Source organism: Zootoca vivipara, chromosome 2 (assembly GCF_963506605.1).
Source record: "Zootoca vivipara chromosome 2, rZooViv1.1, whole genome shotgun sequence".
NCBI classification, from domain to species: Eukaryota; Metazoa; Chordata; class Lepidosauria; order Squamata; family Lacertidae; genus Zootoca; species Zootoca vivipara.
Window position 1 is genome coordinate 98691334 of NC_083277.1, and position 14002 is coordinate 98705335.

The window sequence follows — 14002 nt, forward strand, 5'->3', positions numbered from 1 at the left end:
TCATTCAAGCCCTAACCTTGGAATTGACGGCCACAACCTGCTGCTGCGCCACATGACCGGCTCAGAAGACCACTCTTTCAATAGAATCTCCCCCTCGCTAACAATTCGTAGAATCGTAGAGTTGGAAGGGACCCTGAGGATCATCTAGTCCAACCCCCAGCAATGCAAGAATATGTAGTTGTTGTCAGGGGACCACCAGGGGTCAGCAGGGAGCCCAGCGGGTTGGTGGAAGGGCTCCGAGATGCTGCTGCTTCAGAGCATTGCCCGGGAGGTGGTGTTGAGGCTCTCACAGCGGAGGAGAGCTCAGGGGATGCTGACATGTCACAGGAGCAGTGGGGAAGGTCGGAAGTGTCGGACCTGAGCGCTGTAGAGGGAGAAGTGTCAGAAACCAAAGACCTTGCCCAACAGTTTAGTAGTTCAGGGGGGGGGAAGGCAACGTTGTCGCCCCTTCCCCCCAGGAGCACAGGGGGCGTGGGACAAACGTCGGGAGCAAAGGCGGAAACTGAGGGCTCCCAGGTTCCTTTGTTGGCGCCAATCTAGACGCGCACCACTTCTGGATTCTGACTCGGACTAGACAGTCATGTTCTTTATCGCTCTGTCTTGTACATATGTACAGTGGTACCTCTACTTACGAATTTAATGCGTTCCGAACGCACATCTGTAAGTCGAAAAAATTTGTAAGTCGAATCCCATAGGAATGCATTAGGAGAAAAAATTCGTAAGTCGAAGCAACCCTATCTAAAAATTCATAAGTAGAAAAAATCCTATCTAAACCGCATCCAAGGTGGCGGACGGAGCTCCATTCGTAAGTAGAAACATTCGTAAGTAGAGGTACCACTGTATATAATAAAATTCTGTAAAAAAAAAACAATTACGGAGTTTGGAGAGCGTTACTTGTGAGAAGGCAACATAACACCATTACAGCTGTCCTATACAGGGATTGAACCTGCAACCTTGCCATTATCAGCACCACGCTCCAACCAACTGAGCTACCTAGGCATTCAAGCTCTACCCAAACCCTAAGTGCACAGAGAGATTAAAACTCGTGCAACAGCCGCATGAGCATTCCTGAACCCAGAAATCTTCCTGATGCCCAAGTTTTTCAGGATGGTGGGCAGCCTGCCTTCTCCCTCAACTGTAGAGGCATACTCAGTTTCTACCTTGGAATCGTACTGACACATCTTACCCTTACATCTGAGTACAGTAGAATCCCCCCCCCCCAAAAAAGTGGAGTTTATTTTCCCCAAGTGCCACAAGCTCCTTTACCCAGAGCCCATGCATGGAGGTGCCATCTGCCTTTATGCAATGCTAACATTTCCTCCCAAGCAGAAATGTCACAACTGCCTGCAGCGTGACGGGCCGCTAGGTTTGCTTCTTAAGAAGAAACACCTTCCGTTTAAAGGGTGCTGCTAAGCGCTGAGAAGGATACATAACTCAAAACATATTTGCTTTGGCAAAACCCTGGAGGCAGTGAGAGGAGGGGGCGGCAGCGGCAGAGTTTGAGAACAAGGTTAAGACAGTGTGCTCGCAGGACACACAGTTGCTCGACGCCACAGATATTCTCCTTGTGCCCTCGTTGCCTTAACAAATGCCCCGAGGGTTTGCACAACAGGAAAGATGTCCTCGAGCTGAGCCATCATCCTTACCCCTCGACTAGCATCCCATCCGGACACAATCCTGCTTCCATTTATTCAGCCCAAAAGGACCATTGAAGGATGGGGACAGCAACTCACAAATCTTCCTCCCCCTTTTATGGCTGTACAGAAGTGGCTCACCTGGTGGGAGTGGAGATGTAATGCTAGCTTCCCAACAGTGGGGGCGCTGCTGACACTTAGTGGGAGAGGTGAGATGGCAAGGAGATTGCACCAGTAGGAGTTGCCGGATTGGCTCCGCCCATGTGCCCACACCATGCCGACCTCGGCCATGACGCTGCAGCAGGAAAGCTAGTGTCGCAGCTCTTCGCTATTGTGAGACTTACTTCTGCTGCTGAATTAAAATTGCAGTCTTCCAATTCTGTACTCAGCATTACCAGTGTGGATTATTAAGACGGCTGCTACGATGCACTGATGTGATGAAAACGTTATAGCGCTTTGAGTAAACCACCTTCTCATGGTGCAAAGAAGAAGAAGAGTTTGGATTTGATATCCCGCTTTATCACTACCCTAAGGAGTCTCAAAGCGGCTAACAATCTCCTTTTCCGTCCTCCCCCACAACAAACACTCTGTGAGTGGAAATGCAAGATTGCAGGGCAAACTCAGTGAAGTCTCCCAACGGGCCGTGCACCCTACCCCCTGCAATATCCCCTCTCAATTTACCTGTAATATTCCACGTAACCAACTTCACCAGCGACTTGAGACAGGTCTACAGTGACGTCATTCCAGACAGGGAGCCCCGAGAGCTGCAGCACAATATTGCCTGCCATCTGCTGCATGAACTTGAGCGTCTGCACGTAGTCGCCTCGGGTGGCAAAAATCTCGTTCAGCCGCGCCAGGTGTTGCTCCAGAGCCACCTTCATCTGCATAGAGGTGTTTGAGACCTGGCAAAAGACAGCAGACAGACCATTCAGAACCAGCAAGCTGGTTTCTTTCTGAATCAGTCTTATTTTCTATGGGTAGAAGGGATGGCCAAGGACAGCTCAAAGTCAAAAGAGTTTCCTTCGGCTTCCATCATGTCAGGGCAGTCTTAAGCATATCCGGCGCCATGGTACAAAGCTCCCTCCAGCACACACACACACCCCATATCCCAGAGGTTTTTAGGGAGGACGGCGCTGCCAACGGGGCTGGAAGCGGCTGGAGAGCAGCTCCTCCGGCGGGGAAGAGGTGGAGGCTGGACGCAGCACCTTGCGGCTCAGCTGGCCGCTTTGAGCCACGGTAGCCATGGCAGACAGATGCTTGGGGCGTGGTGCTGCTTCAGCGCGGCATGGCAGAGGCGGGCAAGGGCAGCGAGCTGATGCCAGGAGGTGCCACGTCCAGCTTCCGCCTCTTCCCTGGTGCCCTCCTTCCCTTGACGCCTCAAGGAAAAGATCCGTTGAAACCAGAATAACCACCAACACCTCAATTTCTATAGCCCAAATCCCAAAAGCAGGTTGGTGACATTACGTATGCATGCACTAGAAGAACAGGCCAAAAAACCCCTACCCTAATCATAGAATTGTAGAGTTGGCAGCAACCACGAGATGATCTAGTCCAGGGGTCGGCAAGGTTTACCTCGCCTGGGCCGGTTTACTCCAGCAGAGATCCCTCTGTGGGCCGGATCGTGTGTGTGTGTGTGCGCGGTCGCAATTTTCGGTGTCTGCGCCTGCGCAGACGTGATTTCTGGAATCTGAGCATGCGCAGACGCGATTTCTGGCACTGAAGGTGCGCAGCTTGGGAGTCATTTTTGGACTCACAGCTGTCCATGGAGGTGCAGGACAATTCTGTGTCCAGGGCAGCTGTTTACCAGCTCCATCTGGTATGCATGCTGAGACTCTACCTGCCTGCGGACTGTCTTGTCAGGTTGGTGCATGCTCTAGTTATCTCTTGCTTGGAATACTGCAATGCGCTCTATGTTGGGCTACCTTTGACCCGGAAACTACAACTACTCCTGTGAGGGACAAGAGCTACAGACAGCCCCCTCCCATCTTGAACACGAGCAGCTCGCCCAGCGAGAGTGGGAGAGGGGAGGGGGATAGTTCCAGCGGGGATTTAGGAAGTAGAAGCATGAGCTCTAGTAGGATAGCGGAGCCCAGGCACCGCCAGGGAACGGAAAGGGGAAGCAAAGAGACCCTATCGTTCAGCCTGAGGTCCAGCGCCTAGGTCCTTCTGGTGGTTCCCTCACTACAAGAAGCCAAGTTACAGGGAACCAGGCAGAGGGCCTTCTCGGTAGTGGCGCCTGCCCCGTGGAACGCCCTCCCACCAGATGTCAAAGAGAAAAACAACTTCCAGACTTTTCGAAGACACCTGAAGGCAGCCCTGTTTTGGGAAGCTTTTTATGTTTGACGGTCTATTGTATTTTAATCTTTTGTTGGAAGCCACCTAGAGTGGCTGGGGAAACCCAGCCAGGTGGGCGGGGTATAAATAAATAAATAAATAAATAAATAAATAAATAATAATTATTATTTAAGTAAACCCAGGAAAAACACAAATTAAACCAAGATGCTAGGAATACCATTAGTCCCCTAGATGGAGAGAGAGGTTGAACTTCCAAACTGGTCACCTTTTGGTGGTTGTTTGGTTGTTGTTGTTTTGCTGTTGTGGGAGTTTCCATCTCAGGTCTTAAGCACTGCTACTGCCTTTTTTGAGCTGTGACTTTCTGCCAGGAATTCTTGAAGAAGTCATGAAAAGCATGGACGCAAGAGACCCAGGAGGGAACGCGCTCCTGGTTCTTCCTGGGCACGGTGCCATCTGAATTGCTCTAGAGCTGTGTTCTCAACAGCACCAGAATCAGAAGTGTGTGGCAACATTTTTCGTAGGGGAAGTTAGGGCCAGAGGGGCCAGCTTGCGAGGGCGACTGGGAGGGGAGGGGGACGCCATGCTTGTGAGCATCACGCCTTCCTCCCTAAGCTGGGCAGAAGCTTCCTGGGCTTTGCGAAGGGGGCGCCAGGCTTTAATACTGTATAATTTACTACCACCAGCATCTTTAACTATAGCCCTCACCCACCAACCCTGTGCTTTCAGCACTGGACTCTCCAGTCTTCTGTGATTCTGGGGTCCAACAATCTTCCTTGATCTCAAGCTCTGCCTTTTCTAGACACTGGGTTTCCAAAGGTTATCAGGAAAAACATCTACAGAGAGTTGTACCCAACACTGACAGAGGGGAGTACAACCGCTTTGTGCTTCCCATCCCTTCCTATCTCTGTCCCAATTTCTGAAATGAAATTGTCTCCATTTTCGCCTCTGGGAAACGCAGAAAGTAGGGTCAGGCTGTGAATTCTGACAGCAGAGAGCACATGCTCTCCTCCGGATTAACGGAGATAGATGAAGGAGGCTTTAACACAATGTTTGGCTTGTTTGCACCAGCCTCTGTGCTCCCCCTAGGAAGAGACATTGTTGTTCTCAGACAGCTGCTCTCAATCTCAGGCATTCCAGAGAATTCATCAGGACCAGAGTGCTTGCATTAGATGAAAGGGGTGGGGGTGGGGTGGGGTGGGGAGAATAATAATATCGGCTCAACCCATCAGATTTCTTACCAGCAAATCAATCTCCGAGAGAGTGCGATTAGCATTATTAAGGGCGTAGATCAGTTGATAAACCCCATCGTTGGTTTCGCTGTTGCCATAGAAACCAATGCCAACAGCAGCACTGGGAATGAAAGAAACACAGAAATATGGGTTAGAAGAGGAGAGAATAAAAATCAGTGTTATTTAAGGTAAGGGCTGAAACAAAGGCCGCATTTAGGCCAACCCGTCACTTTAGGATACCATTCTCAATTCCCCACAAACAGAGAAGTTACACCTCCCCTTGAATATACAAATTACATAATTAGTTTTGTCTGGCACGAAGAATGGGGGATAGATCATCTTCCGATTTCCAAAAGGTGTCAAAAACACTTTCCCTGACAGAGCCACTTGCCAATCATGGAACTTAAAATATGGCCCTTATCAAACAGTCCTTTGTCCCTCTAAGCCCCTCAGCTGGACTATCAACATTGCTGCGTTACACATGAGGAGACCAGGTGCACATTTGTAAGCAGCTGCAATAGGACAGACTTGGAACTGAAACATTTTCTTTCTTTTAGAAGCACCATTCTGCTTTTAGCTTTGTCCTCCGGCCCTTTTATTCTTAATCAACTTCATAAAAGTTGTATGTTGGAGTTTGGCGTGCATTTCTGCCAGACTCAAAGGAAAGTTGGTCAGACTCATGTTGTTAGCTTCAAGAACACTGTCCAACCATCTTGTCCTCTGTCGTCCCCTTCTCGTTGTGCCCTCACTCTTTCCCAACATCAGGGTCTTTCCTAGGGAGTCTTCTCTTCTCATGAGGTGGCCAAAGTATTGGAGCCTCAGCTTCACGATCTGTCCTTCCAGGGAGCACTCAGGGCTGATTTCCTTCAGAATGGATAGGTTTGATCTTCTTGCAGTCCATGGGACTCTCAAGAGTCTCCTCCAGCACCATAATTCAAAAGCACCAATTCTTCGGCGATCAGCCTTCTTTATGGTCCAGCTCTCACTTCCATACATCACTACTGGGAAAACCATAACTTTAACTATACGGACCTTTGTTTGCAGGTAGGTAGCCGTGTTGGTCTGAGTCGAAACAAAATTAAAAAATTCCTTCAGTAGCACCTTAAAGACCAACTAAGTTTTTATTTTGGTATGAGCTTTTGTGTGTATCTGAAGAAGTGTGCATGCACACGAAAGTTCATTTTACATGGACCTTTGTTGGCAAGGTGATGTCTCTGCTTTTTAAGATGTTGTCTAGGTTTGTCATTGCTTTTCTCCCAAGAAGCAGGCGTTTTTTAATTTCGTGACTGCTGTCACCATCTGCAGTGATCATGGAACCCAAGAAAGTAAAATCTCTCACTGCCTCCATTTCCTCCCCTTCTATTTGCCCGGTGATGGGACCAGTGGCCGTGATCTTGGTTTTTTTGATGTTGAGCTTCAGAGCATATTTTGCACTCTCCTCTTTCACCTTCATTACCCTCGTCCTCACTTTCTGCCATCAAGGTTGTGTCATCTGCATATCTGAGGTTGTTGATATTTCTTCCAGCAATCATAATGCCGGCTTAGGATTCATCCAGTCCAGCCTTTCGCATGATGAATTCTGCATATAAGTTAAATATAACTTATATGTGTAGTGACAGATAAATCAAACTATGCTGGTATCTGGGGAGAGACACAAGAATATAAGAGTCTGCTGGATCAGGCCAATGGCCCATCTAGCCTGGCATCCTGTTCTCACAGTGGCCAGCCTGTCGGAAATCCACAAACAGGATTTGGGCAAAAGAGAACTCTCCCCTGCTGTGGTTTCCAGCAATGCATATTCAGAACCATTACTGTCGCCAACTGTGGATGCAGAGTAGCAGTCCTCAATAGGCCTCTCCTCCATGAAGTTGTCTAATCCTCTTTCAAAGCAGGCCGGCAGGCAGGCAAGATAAATGCTCTCTTTGATCCCCCTTGCAATTATTTGCTTTGCACCCCTGGGAAGCCTTCTCATCTAGGAGTCAAGGAAAATGCCCTACCTAGACTGGCAGCAGTGGAATGGAGGGAGTGAAAGTCGCCCCCCCCCAAAAGACTTAAAGGGGCTTCGTAAGATATTCACCAGGATAGTCAATCTGCCAAAAGTGGAAATGCAGAAACCCCTCCAAACTCAGCACTGCAACTGTATAATGGGTGTGATTTGCAAGAACTAGGAAACAGCCGGAGTAGGTTTGTTATAGGAATGCTAAGGTCTTACATATATAAAATAAACGTTCATAAATGTACAAGGCAAACACATACATACCATAAGTATATAAACCATGTGTCTGAAATAGTATAGGAGAACAATCCTGAAGCCATTTTGACTCTTCCAGTAACCTCAAATATTCTCCCCATTGTCTCTTTGCTCAGAAATCCTGTCTTAAAGGTGAGCCTGGGACCTGGATTCAGGAACTAAGTATTTACCATCACAAAAGATTGGCCAGCCTGCCCAGGTACAGCAATGATTGAACATTATCAGGTTTTCTGCTGTAGACCGCCCCCTGTGACGTATTTCTGCTGAAGACCGCCTCTTTCTGTGATGTATGTATGATTTTTTGGGGGGTGGTCTTGAGCGACAGGGTAGGCAATTTCAAAAGTCTATGTAAGAGCTTGCACACCATTGTTCTGGGTTCCTCTCCTCCCTCTCTGCGTGGGGCGAGTGGGGGACCCTGTTGCAACAGTTTAATAAACATCATGCTTACTAGCTGCTTTGCTTCTCAATATCCTCTGGTTGGCCTGTTATTTTCTCCTTCCAACAGGGGACCAAACTGCGGGAGGCAGTGGAAGACAGGAGTGCCTGGCCTGCTCTGGTCCATAGGGTCACAAAGAGTCAGACACGACTAAACGACTAAACAACAACTTAAGGATTCTATATGGGCTCTTGGATGCCCCATAAGGGAAAAGGAGCAGTTTTTTCTTCTTATAACAGGTTCCTGCATACCATTTGGGGAGGTGGTTGGGTGGTCTTGAGGTTCATTTTTTTTATTAAAAAAAGTGCTGAGCTAAGCCAAGCCCTTTTCGCTCAGCTTGCCCCAGAAACAACCGAACGTTCTGCTGGCAGGATCGCAGGCTGTTTGGAATGAGCCCCACTATGAAGTGTGCTTTATGTATCGGTGCAAAAAAGAGCAATTGCTGCAAGACAGTCAATACTGGAAATGGAAGGAAGCCAGAGAGAACTTGCTCGCATATTTCAGGTGTCTTGTTACAACCCACAGCGTTTAACCCAAACAGAGGGATGTTTTTAAGCCGCCGGTAGCGGCCAAGTAGGAAATGATTGTTTCATATTTGTAATAATGTCAGAACCGTGCCAGTTTACAGCTAAAATAGCTTCTTTTCGGAGAGAGCTTACAATTTACATTAGGTAAGCAGGACTGGGGTCAGGGAGAGGCCAGAGGATGACCATGATTTGGGGGTGGGGGGGAAAGGGATGCTCCAGTTCTGGAGGGAGAGGAGATTGACGGAAGGTGCCAATTGAAAGTGTCTCCTCTCTTGGCCTTTTAAGACGTTAGTGGTCCCCTGCCAATTGACAACAGAGCATTGCCAACCAGATTCGCTCTCTCCAATTCTGGGGCTTAAAAAGGATGCTACAAGCCTGTGACACACTGAGCTGTAAGCAAGTTCTCTCCCAAACACCCAAGAGATTTAGGCCAAAAGGCAGTGGGGGCAGCGGGGAAACCCCTCCAACCTCGCCCCCCCCGCCCCTAAGCAGATTATCAGAATCTGTTGAAAGAAATGTCCTCTGGATTACAGCTGCTCCTTGGTTTAACCTTCAAGAAAGAATTCTAGGGTCTCTGGAAAACTCCTGCCAGAAACAATTGCTCTATGCCAGGGTAAATGTCAAGGACCTGGAGTAAGAGATCGGGACAGTAAATGGATGGCTCTTTTATTTATGGAAGGGAGATGGGTGTGAAAATAAAAGATGCTTTTGGCAAACCCCTTCTTTCAGATAAATCACATGATCTCTATGAGAAGAGCCCCGGGGGCATTATTGTTTTGTTCTTTCGGTTAGTTATTTACCGGTACTTGTATTTTATTCTGTGGACCACCCTGGGATTTCTTGATGAAAGGCAGTATATGAATTTAATAAACAACAACACACCAAACACACACAGAAGGGTAGTACAGTGGTACCTCTACTTACGAATAACTCTACTTACGAATGGAGCTCCATCCGCCATCTTGGATGCGGTTTAGATAGGATTTTTTCTACTTACGAATTTTTAGATAGGGTTGCTTCTACTTATGAATTTTTTCTCCCAATGCATTCCTATGGGATTTGACAATTTTTTTCGACTTACAAATGTGCATTTGGAACGCATTAAATTCGTAAGTAGAGGTACCACTGTATATAAATTTAACACCAACACATGCAGAATACCACAACTCACATTCATTGAGAACAGCTAACAGACTCTAGTTTTACAATCAGGTTTTTAGAATTCCCGAGATGGGCGCTGGAAATGTAGGTCCGTGAAACGCATCCATTCCTAACCACTCAGCAGAAGGCTGGTGGGCTCCGACTCACACCTCTCCTTGCTGCACTGACAATAAAAATGATTCATCCTGGCCAGTTCTCCCCTATTAGCCTTTGAATGAGCTCCCTATTTCAAATGGGCCCCTGCTGTTTGGCTACAGCACATCCCTGGCTGTAAATAACAACAAAAGCGATGCTCGGCTATGGCTACGCTTCTCTCCGCTGCCGTTGTTCACTGAACATTGAAGGTTATCTCCGAAATTATGGCCCCCGTATGGAAGCGTGCTGATGCTGCTTCCACGGGGAGGCGGCAGCGCAACTGCACCGTGATAACTCGTGCTTTAGTGGATAAGAATGTGCTCCACTGGCATGGAAACTCCCTGTAGCTCAAATTCATGTCGTTGATGCATCTCAGAAGTAATGGCATCTAAGCAGAGCTTCTTACCCGGGGGAACTGTTTCCAGCGGTCAGGGTTGGCATGGTTGTTATCTGTTTTTAACCAAGGGGGAAAAAAATAGGTTCTCCCATCTGGGGAGGCGTTAACAGCTCCTATTTTAATTTAACTCTTATTCACACATGTCACATTACTGTGAGTTACAATCCAGCTTTAGCTACACTTCAAATTGCGTAAACCTCAGGGTTGCACACAAACACACACACACACACACACACACACACACACACACACACACAAGTGAAAGCCAGCCTGAATACACCTGAATACCTGGGTTTGAGTTGTGTGCGTTTACATTGCTGGGAATGCTTGCGATAGATCTCAAAAATTCAAACTACTGGGCAGTATAAGCAGGTCTCTCTGCTGTCACTTTTAGGACTCCGTTTGCAAATGCTTCGCAGAAGCCTTCAGAGGTTCTGTTCTTTTTAATAATGGCGCGTTTTGCAAAAAAAATCCCACCCACCCCAATTAGGCTTGCCTTCCCATTCAGTTTTCCTTTGCCATTTCTGCATCTAAAGGCTACTTCTTGCACGGTTGCTGGTATTTGCAGGCCGATACCAAGTGCGGGGGGGGGGGGGAGAAGTGAGATGCTGCCACAGTCCCATCAGATATGAAGTGTGCACGCTTGCAAATTGTAATGTAATAAAATACTGTAGTTACTTTTCCCTTAAAGAGAAGCGGGTGGGAAGCCCTTCTGATTATAATGGCAGCCCTTTGGGATCAGAGCAAAAGACCTATGGTACCTATTCCAGCATTTTTATTAATTAATTAATTAGATTTATATACAGGTGGCACTGTGGTCTAAAACCACAGAGCCTAGGGCTTGCCGATCAGAAGGTCGGCGGTTCGAATCCCTGTGACGGGGTGAGCTCCCGTTGCCCTGCTCCTGCCAACCTAGCAGTTCGAAAGCAGACCAGCGGAAGTAGATAAATAGGGACCGCTCCGGCGGGAAGGTAAACGGCGTTTCCGTGCGCTGCTCTGGTTCGCCAGAAGCGGCTTAGTCATGCTGGCCACATGACCCGGAAGCTGTACGCCGGCTCCCTTGGCCAGTAAAGCGAGATGAGCGCTGCAACTCCAGAATCGTCCGCGACTGGACCTAATGGTCAGGGGTCCCTTTACCTTTTTATATACAGTGAGATGTGTACAGTGAGAACCAGCCCTGAGTGCTGGTGCTGGATGGCTATTTGCGGAAACCTGCAAGTTTCGCTGGCAGAAGAGGAATATTTGTCTACATACTTCCCCTGTTCTTCCGCAGGTGGGTGGGGTTTTGTTTGTTTGTTTAATAGCTTCACCAATGCCTTTAGTACTAAAGGAGATTATTTTGGGTGGGGGGATAGGGGAGAATGCATTGTGAAATGGTTGTAAGCAGAAAGGGGTCTGCTTATAGGAAGGCGCTCCAGCCTGGAAAGGCAAGCTTGACTGATCTAAAGTAATAGGTTTGAAGAGCAAGAACGAACCTGAAACTCAGGGATTCTTCATTCCCGCAGATTTCCCTAAATCATCCATTTTATAGCATACAGCAAGCAGAAAATAGAAGTCTGCTAGGTGTAGCGTAACAGGCGGGGAGCTTCGTTCTGATCGATGCTTTTGCTACGCATTTAAGATTCGAAGAACCCAGATGCCCGGCAGTCAGTGCAGAGCTGCTCTCTATTGTTGCACTCGCAATCAAAGCGCCCTGGGGATCTGGAAAGCACTTAGGATATTTATTACTCTGCCTACCCCTCATCTCACTCATCCAAAGCTTATGGCTCGGAGACAATATAGCCAGAATTTCAACAAGCCTAAAGCCCCAGGGGTGGGGTGGTGGTGGGGGGAATCATGTGTTTGGGTTAGGGAAGAAGGCAAGTCATGGGAACAGCACGCCGGTTTAATCAGCATGTTTACTCCCAGATACAGATACTTCCATTGAGCGAATAAAAGATCACCCTCAAACTATTAAGCACTAAAACCCTCTGGAAGTCCCTGGAACGTAGAATTGAATGAGCTGATTGAGAAGGGTTGGCGCAGTTTATGGCTGAAGCCAAAAAAGTGCCATGAAAACCTCCCAGATGATGTAGGTAAAAGGTAAAAGGACCACTGGACCGTTAAGTCCAGTCAAAGGCGACTAGGGGTGTGGTGCTCTTATCACTTTCAGGCCGAGGGAACTGGCGTTTGTCCACAGACAGCTTTTATGGGTCATGTGGCCAGCATGACTAAACCGCTTCTGGCACAACGGGACGCCGTGATGGAAACCAGAGTGCACGGAAACGCCGCTTACCTTCCCGCCGCAGCGGTACCTATTTATTGACTCGCACTGGAGTGCTTTCAAACTGCTAGGTTGGCAGGAGCTGGGACCGAGCAACGGGAGCTCACTCCATTGCCGGGATTTGAACCGCTGACCTTTTGAACGGCAAGCCCAAGAGGCTCACTGGTTTAGACCACAGCGCTACCTGCATCCCTCAGCAGATGTACAAATTGGGGGGGGGCATACCAAGCTGATAATAAAAAGGTAAAGGTAAAGGGACCCCTGACCATTAGGTCCAGTCGTGACCGACTCTGGGGTTGCGCGCTCATCTTGCATTATTGGCCGAGGGAGCCGGCGTATAGCTTCCAGGTCATGTGGCCAGCATGACAAAGCCACTTCTGGCAAACCAGAGCAGCACATGGAAACACCATTTACCTTCCCGCTGATCTACTTGCATTTTGACGTGCTTTCGAACTGCTAGGTGGGCAGGAGTTGGGACCAAGCAACGGGAGCTCACCCCGTCACAGGGATTTGATCCGCCGACCTTCTGATCAGCAAGCCCTAGGCTCAGTGGTTTAACCACAGCGCCACCAACTGTGTTATTTCCTCTGTGTTTGCAGCTATGGGTGGCCAGATGTCGAAACCATGTGCCTAGTTCTACTATTTCTAATCTCTGAGAAAGTAGAAGGAAGATTGGGGCCTGAAGATGGGCAATCTCCACTCCAAACGTCATCCTTAAAGCCAGAAGTAACTCAACCATGAAAGCCTCAGGCAACTGAGTTCATCTGATCACTCTGCCTTGCATAAGAGGCAAGGTGAACTGAGCGCAGATCTGCCACCTGGGATGAAACCACGCGTCTCAGGCAGAGGCCAGGGCTAAGAGTGTAAAAAGACGGGGGAAGAGGCTTTGTTTTCTCCAGTTCACCCACGATTGCCATCCCAATCACCTCCCAGCCTGCATATGAATCCACCCCATCCAACCCGAGCGATTTGCACAATGGCAATGCCACGAAAGGCGAAAGAGGCAGAGCCCATCGGTGCCCAAAACCGACGGCTCTCCTCGCCTCACAGCTGCAGCTTCCCCACACAAGCCACACTGAAGGAAAAAGACGAACAGGAAGCAAAATGAGAACACGCGCTCAAAAGCTGCTCTACTTGCGGCAGAAACGTTTTCCCCTTTTGTCCATGGCACTCGACTCACACGTACCACATTGCCAGGCTCTCTCATAGGGAAATTCTGCCTTCCGTTCCCACAAAGGGGTGGCTTGGCAATTGTGAGCAGGAGAGTACAATTTTTTGTAGGTGGTGCAGTCGGGTAACTTGTGTAACTGTGGGAAGGGAGCAGCCAGAACGCAGACACAACAAATTGTAGCTGCTATTAAGTGGTCACACCAGCCCTAAATTGGGGGAGCACAGAAAATGGGGACCCTCGGTATGTTACCAGTTCATTGCCTTTCATTGCCTGATCAGCTTACGAGAAAACCTGTCCAAGCAGTTTAATGGCAGGTGTTTTATTTTTTTGAGGGGGTGAGTTGGATAGGAGGGGGACAGTATCTTGTTTCCAGCTGGAATGTGTTCAGTTCCTCCTAGCCATCAGCTCCCGATGTATCCTTTAGGCAGGTTAAATCGCCTCCGGCAGTACATGCCAAGTGCGAGTTCAAGGAAGGCCCAGGAATGCCAACCCACAGGCTGCTC

General features: G+C 48.5%; 1 protein-coding gene across 1 annotated transcript in view; it reads right to left on the reverse strand.

Moving 5' to 3' along the window:
- Window positions 1-14002, reverse strand: part of TTYH2 (tweety family member 2) — an 83488-nt gene that overhangs the window by 29896 nt on the left and 39590 nt on the right. The window contains exons 3-4 of the mRNA XM_035104098.2: window positions 5168-5279; window positions 2316-2536 (exon numbers count right to left, since the gene is read on the reverse strand). Of these exons, the coding sequence (XP_034959989.2) occupies window positions 2316-2536; window positions 5168-5279 (333 nt within the window). The remainder of the gene's footprint in view (window positions 1-2315; window positions 2537-5167; window positions 5280-14002) is intronic.